An 8,218-nucleotide genomic window follows, 5' to 3' on the forward strand; every position below is an offset into this window, starting at 1 on the left:
TTTACAAAGAGGGGAGCTTCCTGTTGGTTTTCAGACTTTTGGAGTGACACTGGACAGGTTTGCTCTGCTCTTCTTGTGATTATTTAGACATAAGTGCAGCATTATCATGTTTCTTATGCTTTTTTGGTTGTGGATAAATGCTGCTCAGCTGGGCAAGCTACTCAGTTTAGTAAAAGAGCTGCCAAAAAGAAGGGATGTCAATGTTCTTATCTGCTTTTTAGTATTTAGGTCTCTAAAGTAACCGGATACCAGCAGTCAAGTTTTTCTTCTAACTCTCATGTCTAGAAACATGATGCTTTTTTAGAATAAACAATCTCAGAAGTATCACTCCAGGTAATGGAGACTCCAACCACTAATATCGGGTGACCTGCATTAGGAGTAGGGGCTTCAGTGTTGCTGACTTTCAATGTTATCCTAGGTAGCAGCAGCAGGGTAGCAAAAATTACTTACAACAGCTCTGTGTCACCAAGGAGTCTTCTCTGATCCAGTCCAACTAGCTCTACAATGCATTTGAAGGAGACTAAGTCACCTTCCCAGCTGCATTTTGATCACACCTCCAAATGTTACAGGTTGTCAGGCTAGATTATACTCATATCTTCTTGTCTGCAATGGTAATTTTGTTCATTAGTTTCCCTTTCCTCATTTGACAAGAAGAGCTAATTTAATGCTTGAATTTTAAAGATGCTGAGCTCTTGAACTGGTAAATTTTGAGGTAATTTCAGCACAGTCTGAAAATACTGGGTTTTGTCCCAGAGCAGACATAATGACATTTCAGGAAACAATTTGTAAAGGAGAAATTCCTTTCAGCATTCACTATAGTTAGCAGTGATGAAGTGACAATTGATAAGACAACATGATAGGAGTCCCCTGCTGCAGCCTTTCCAAGCAAGAAAGGGTCAGGGTCTGTAGGGTCAAGTCAGAGCAGTGCTGCACATATAATGGAGAAATATCATGCAGAAAATAAGAGACTTCTTTCAAGGCAATTATCTGTGTTTTTATAACTCAAGCAATGTTTTTGTGTTTCTTCAGCAATGCAATTGGTCCCCTTGTCGCACTCTGGCTTATCTATGAGCAAGGTGGTGTAATGCAAGAAGCATCAACTCCCGTCTGGCTGCTGTTTTATGGAGGTGTTGGGATCTGTGTGGGTCTCTGGGTCTGGGGTAGAAGAGTCATCCAGACCATGGGTAAAGACCTCACTCCAATCACACCATCAAGGTAGGTGTACAGTTGTCATTAAGGTTGTGTGAACTTTGTGTGTGAACCAATCTGAGAAATTGCTGCTCCAGTATTTTGTTTGTAATGCAGTTTGCTGGATTTGCTGTGCTTTGATTTTAATGATAACCTGACTTTGACTTCTCTGTCTTTCTAAAACATGAAAGTGAAAAAAAGAGGAAAAGGAGAGAAAGAAAGAATGAGAAAAAGAAAGAGAAAGGAAGAGAGAAAAGAAAAAAGATAACCCTGTAAACTAATACTGAGTGTGTTTGAGGTGTAGAGGTCTATGTAAACAGAGTCTTCTGCTCTAACTCTAGAGTCTTCTGACCTAATTAACGTGGCAGAAGATGCATTTGGAAATTGCAAGATTACAGTGGCTTACCCAGTGCACTTCAGACTATTAAAACCATATGTGTATTTATTAAAGTTATTTTCATCCTTCATGCATACCTGACCTCTGCTGGTGCTTAACTGAATCACTAATTAGGCATGGTTCACTGCAGCATAGAGTAGTAAAAGTCCTTGATGCAATGAGCCGTGCAGCCAGGTTATTACGAATGACTGGCCTGTGCCGTTCCCATTATTCAGCCTTTCCTTGTTCTCTTAACTTATTCCTATGACAAAAATCAGTTGGAGAAAAAGCAGTCGAAAGGAGAAACGGGTAAGACTTTGGCACGCTGCATGGTATCAGTCCGAGCTGATGCAAAGAGTGATTGTGAAGTGTTTTCTTATGCTTCCTGCAGTGGATTCACTATTGAGTTGGCTTCGGCGTTCACAGTTGTGGTAGCTTCCAATGTTGGACTTCCTGTCAGTACTACACACTGCAAGGTATGCCTTTGCCCAGCGACTGCAGTCAGGGCAGTCTGGACTGTTCATCTTAAAATTGCGTCACTCAAGCCGGCGGATAATGGCATGGCGAAGGGAAAACAGCCACTCACGGAGGATGGCTAGGCAGAGGTGCGTCAGCGCATCTCAGCCATGCCAGCAACATTGGATAATAATCAGGCTTCCAAAAAACCACATTGGAGTTGTCACGGTCAGGTCGCTACAGTCAGGGACAGCGTGAACTCCACAACTGTAGCTAAAGAGAAACAGCACTTAAAAAAATGTGACCTCAATTTTGAAGCAAACGTTTACAAGGAAGAGCCTCGTTTCCTCCGACAGTGCCATTTGAACCTGGCTGGGTAGCATTTCTCCCTTGTTCAGAGGCTGCGCACCATTCATCATTTGTACTTCGCTTTCTTGATAAGTGCATGGCATGGGATTTCCTGTGTATAACTCTTTTACTACAGGTTTTCCATCTATCTTTGTTTTTTTTTTATTTCTTCACAGTGGATTTTGCATTGAAGTAATGTGTGCGCTAACGGTACTTGTAGCCTCAAATGTGGGTATTCCAATAAGCTCCACCCATTGCAAGGTATTGGAGTTTGCGGTGATCGCCTCAGTAAATCACATCACTAGGACAAACTATAACAAAATACGAGAGATACCAATTGTTGCAGATTGCCTTCACTATGCGATGCGCCATGCAGACAGTGATCGTAAAATAACAAGGACTGCTTTTAAAGCCAGTACAGCTAAGCAAAGTCAGCATTATAAATAACTGCACAAAAGTCTGGAACGTCTTTCACTCTTACATGATTGTATTGAACTAATATAGTCATATTAAAATAACGTAGACTCGTAGTTTGTGTGATCCCAGCTACATGTATTTGAGAGCCACCTGTGTGAAAAACGCTGCTACATCATTAACCTAATATTTTAATGTCTCTCTTCTTTTAAACCAACTTGTCCTCACTTTTGTGCATTATAATACAGAATCCAGCCCTTGAATTTAGTTTTTTTAACAGGATTTTGGGCTTTTTTTAAAACAAGAAGACCAGTTTGAAGTATAGATATAGGGTGGGTAATGGGCAGAGTTTAATTATGTCATATGATAGGCTGTGTGAGAAGACATTTATATTGCTTGTAGGCAATGGGAAGCATGTGGACATTTACACTGCTGGAAGAACATAGTGGGAATTTGTAATTTTGTTCCCTAGGAAATTCCTAAGTCAAATATCCCATTTTTCTTTCCTTTGTTTCCCTAGGGGCTCCCAGACTCTTGCACACACAGAGTTGTCTGTATCCCTCACCCTCTGGGAAGCCCCTCTGAAATTAGAGACCCCAGAAGGGCATTGCCCCTCTGCTTTGGGACATACCACCAAGCCCTACAAGAGCCAGGTCCTGTTGAGTTCACTACTGCACCCCCTCTCCTAGGGGACCTTGGAGCCTCTCCAGCTCTGGCTGGGGCAGGCAGGTTTTCAGAGCTGACAGCTCCATGGCAGGCAGGCTGGCAAGTGGCCGGACATCCTTGCCTGTGACATTGACCTGGTTTCCAGTGAAAGAGTCAATGAAATCCACACATCCTGCAAAACTTCCCAAGTTGGTTCAATTGGCCCTTTTCTGGTGAAAATCATTTCTTCAGAAAGCCTTCATCTATTGCAAAATAATTTCTTTATTCTGCTGTAGTGCTCTTTGAGAAGCAGCGAAGACTGAACTACTCTGAAAGGCTGTTCAGATTTCCTGGCGCTGGCCAAACTGGTTCCTCTGAATCAAACAGGGAGGGGAAAAATAATAACAACACGATCCACTTCTAAAAATGCTAGCCTGAAACCGCCTCCCTTTAAGCTGACTGGTATATCAAATGTGTGATGAAGAATTTGCCAGGGAGAATAATACAGCTTTGATTATCCCAGTTGCGTGCCTGAAGCACTTCTATCCAATCCTTGTAAAAGAGAAAATACACTTTGATGCAGACAAATAGACTGAACTTAAAAATAAAATGTCTTGGAAGCCGTAAGAGAGAGGCATTAGGCGGTATTCCTTGACTCAACACAGATAAAATCTTGGTTTTTTCTGACCGCAGAGTGAAATAATTACTTTTAAAAAATACTTTCATCAAAGCAGTTAATGTGATTAGTCTGGGTCTGTAGTTTGCCGTGTCTCGTTAGATGGATCATTCTTAATGGGAAGATCCACTTTGCAACAGGATTAGAAAGTTGCAGGATGTCACATTATTATAACTGACTATGTGCATCAGCAAACTGAGACCCTGAGTTGAAAGATCCTCAGTAATCAACACAAGATAAAGCAAACACTTGTAACAGATGTATTCCTTGTTTTCCTCAAGGGCCCAGTGAAGGAATAAAAGAACTATTATGTATCATTTATTCCATGGGAAAATGCCTCTCTGAAAATGCTGTCAGCCGCTGAGGAAAATGTGCCTTCTTAAGAATCAAAAGAAAAATTATTTCACCCTAGAAATCAAAACCAAAATGGGTTCAAGGCCTAGTCCTAAACTCTAGCATTAGGGAGTGGAAATTATTCTTTTCCTTAATATCTGCTCCACAGCAAAATAGCCTTTGCTAAAGCAGGAACCCTACGGAAGGGGTGTCAGTCAACTTAACATGCACCAGCTAGATAAACTGATGGTAAAGAAGAAGCAGTGTGAAACACCTTAGGTGGGGGGAGACCTTTCTGAGGTAAAGCAGTAGACTATAATGAGAAATGGAGGCCAAGTATGAAGGAAAGCTCTGAGCAGCAGTTCTCAGGTTTGGAGCAGATATGGTGGCAAACTGGAGTTTGGTACCCAGGAGAAAAGCACTAGCTTCTGAGCCAGGTTCCTCAAGCCCTCCAGATCAGGAGTTGCATTTAGTCCTAAATCAGAGGCTTTCGTTTACGTGAGGCAGCCACTGCCTGATACGCCTATCCTAAATCTAGAGCTCAGCAGCTTCTTCATGCTTGGTGCCTGCTGAACTACACCTTTGTCATTGCCTTGAAAGGGAGAAGTCCCTTTGAAAGACCCCAAGTCAAGAAGGCCTGAGAGAAAGACCTAAACTTTTGTACCCCCAAGGGAATTTGTGAGTCTGAATATGGTAGTCCTATCGCTCTGTCTGCACCCTTTCAACCTCCCTTGGGGTTTAGCACTGAAAAGCTGGTGTGGTGTGAGTGCTTGCCTTTCTGCTGCTCAGGTAGGCAAGTGGTCATGCTGAATCTTACATGTAGCATCTGTTATTTAGTCTAAGATATGAGATCTAGAAGTAAACAGGCATTTCTCAGCTGTAACAGATTGAACATGTTCACATACAGATAAAATTTGCAGGAATTAAATGCTTTTTCTGTGCAAAAGTGACTTTGCTGAGGTCATACTGTCAGCTCTGTTTTGCTGTTATGATTTTGGGGTTTTGAAAAATATTCTTTGTGTTGCTGTGATGTTGCTATGATCTTCTGTGTGTTATTATGATATGGCATTGCACAGGAACAAGAGAGCCAAAAGCAATTCTGCAGTGCTTTAAGCAGAGCATACTGAAGGCAAACTGCACTGGTTTCAAACCAATCTCAAAGTAGTTATCATCTGAAATTCTGCAGATGGTGTAGTGTCCCTACACCCAAGTTTTAGCTACTCTCCTAACCTCTAGTCCATCAAAATCACTATTAATAAACTAAACTTTAATAATGTTTAAAGCAGATTACCAATGCCGTCATTGCTGATACCTTTTAAATTTCAGGAAGGACTCAGAGATTATTGTACATAGACCACAGACTTGCTCAATAAGCAATGCTTCTTCTTGCAAGTATGACAGACGCAAAAGGACATGTAAAATCTAAAGCAGAGCCTAACAGCTGAGCTGGTGAAAAAACAAACGCTGTTTCCTCAGGTCAACACTTTAATATAGTCAGAAGCGTGGGATTCCTCTTAGCTGAGCATCTCCTAAATGCACTTATACCTCCTAAATAGAGAGTAGTGTATTTTGCACTCAAGGGGTATTCAGATTAGATGTTACCCGATTTCCTTATTGGATCAAGCTTTAGACTGAGGTCTTTTCAGTCCTAAAATATCAGGTTTAGTTTTACTTTGTTCTGTCACAGGCACTTTTGAGTCTTATTTCCATAGAGTTACAGGGTCTTCCACAAATAACCCTTTTCTTTTCCCCGAGACAGATGTTAAGTAGTAGTTAGAAGTTAAATCGGTGTTAACAAAAGATGCAGATTTGATATCCCCACCCTATCTCTCCCTGCTTCCCTATCCTCCCAGCATTTATAATTTTCCTGGCTCCACACATGGGGAACAGCCCCTCTTGTAACCTATGGGCAAGGACTGATACTCCCATAAAGAAAACAAGCAAGGAAGAGGAGGCAGGGATGGCATTTCAGGGAACACAAGCCCAGCTGTGTTTTGGAGTTTCCTTTCCTTCAAAACAGGATATTCCTTCCATATTTCTTGCTGCTTTGAATAAACTTGCACTGATTTACACGTTTTTGTTAACAGCACGGAGAGCCACTTCCAGGGCAGAAAGAAAACACAGTGTTTCTGAAGTTTTTGCGTCATTTTTCACCAGAAATGTTTTTCTCAGTCCAGTTCCTTCTTAAAAAAATAATATGCTGGCTTTATATCTGAGCGTATTAACTGAAAATACATTTGAAGGAGGGAATGGTTGTAGTTTTGCCCATGCCACAGTGTATTTTATCTTCAAAAATGCTGGCCTAACCAGCTGCCCTGGTAGTAGTGCCTTCAGAGGATATTTTGGTGGTTTATCCATTCCCCACCTGAAGCCAGATCTCTTGATGTCTGTGTAGTTTTGCATGCCCCATAGCATCAGGCTGATGTCTTTATCTGTAAGGAGGATTTTAGCTCTGGATGCTTTGCTTGGCTGTATGGTCCAGAAGGGCTAATTTTCCTTGGAGGGCTTGGATGGATGAGTTTGATACTGGACAGCTCTGCTGGTTCTATCCTGGTGCTGTCTGCCCTCTGCCAAATTACCATCACTATTACAGGGTGGGCTCAGCTGCTTACATTGCCACTGCTGCCTTATCTATAGCCCACAGTACTGAAATACATAGGTGTGTTTGGAATTAGGTCCATATGGAAGGCTGTAAGCTGCAGAGGTTCAGCAGCTGCTGGGTGAACAGGCAGGACATCCCAAATGAGCAAGAGGACAGGCAGGTGAGACAGGAACCGTACCTATCCTGACCTGCCCCATGCCATACTCTCCGGCAGAGCCTTAAAAACAACTTTCCCAGTGTTTCCATGATTTAGACCACAGTCTGGCCAGGCTCGGTGGACTTTTGCCCTCTCCCCTACAAACTGAGTCAGATGCTGGGTGGCTGGAAGGCTGCCTCGGTTGCATTCGTGGCTGACCTGAGAGCTGGCAGGGCAGAGAAAACTCCTCTCCTTCTGCTGACCCCAAGACCTGTAAAAACCAGGAGATCATTGAAAAATTGTGATTAAAGCACCCTGAAATTGCCACCCTCCTGCCACTCCACCAGAACAGAGCCATCCTGGGCTCCTTTATCTCAGAGTATCAGTTGGTATCAGCTGACTGGCATTGGTGTGGCCGTGGCCGTGTTACAAGCTCTTGGACCTACCGCTCACATCTTGTCTCCCTCTCTCTTCCCCACACTTCCAAGGTTGGCTCTGTGGTGGCTGTCGGCTGGATCCGCTCCAAGAAAGCTGTTGACTGGCGCCTTTTCCGCAACATCTTTCTGGCGTGGTTTGTGACTGTGCCTGTGGCCGGCTTGTTCAGCGCCGGGGTGATGGCGCTGCTGATGTACGGGATCCTGCCTTACGTCTGAAGAGCCTCCTCCGCTGGGGAAAGGGGAAGCAGCCAGGCTACTACCAAGGGGAGAAGCGTTCCCCCATGAAAGAACCAGTTGGAGAGGATCCATCTTCCATATCTAACTTCTTATCTACTGTACATAACAATGTGTCATATTGGTGACATGGTGATGTGGTGCCATTTCTTATATATTAAAGAAATATATATGCATATAGTAGGTAACAATACCTAAGTTATATTATCAGTGGGGTGAAAATAATTGCCTAGAATTTAATATTTAGTAAAATTTGTACATAGTGTATCATTCTGGTGGCAATTTTTTAATCTTTTGAAGAAGAGTATGGTTTAGGAAATGTTTCTTGTCCATTTGATATAAGAAGAAGCGAGGTACAGGACTGCATAACACG

At 42.7% G+C, this 8,218-nt stretch overlaps 1 protein-coding gene across 7 annotated transcripts in view; it reads left to right on the forward strand.

The window, feature by feature from the left end:
- SLC20A2 (solute carrier family 20 member 2) overlaps positions 1-7,890 on the forward strand; it is a 59,337-nt gene extending 51,447 nt beyond the window's left edge. For 4 of the 7 annotated variants that reach the window (XM_069855492.1, XM_069855494.1, XM_069855491.1 and 1 more), the window contains exons 9-11: positions 1,030-1,215; positions 1,956-2,040; positions 7,663-7,890. In XM_069855492.1, the coding sequence (XP_069711593.1) occupies positions 1,030-1,215; positions 1,956-2,040; positions 7,663-7,827 (436 nt within the window). In that variant the 3' untranslated portion in view covers positions 7,828-7,890. Of the gene's footprint in view, positions 1-1,029; positions 1,216-1,955; positions 2,041-2,544; positions 2,630-7,662 lie in introns of all 7 variants that reach the window. The other 3 variants (XR_011337338.1, XM_069855496.1, XM_069855497.1) reach the window with 3 other exon arrangements.
- Positions 7,891-8,218: the final 328 nt, after the last annotated feature.

The sequence above is a fragment of the Phaenicophaeus curvirostris genome, chromosome 4 (assembly GCF_032191515.1).
Source record: "Phaenicophaeus curvirostris isolate KB17595 chromosome 4, BPBGC_Pcur_1.0, whole genome shotgun sequence".
Classification (NCBI taxonomy): domain Eukaryota; kingdom Metazoa; phylum Chordata; class Aves; order Cuculiformes; family Cuculidae; genus Phaenicophaeus; species Phaenicophaeus curvirostris.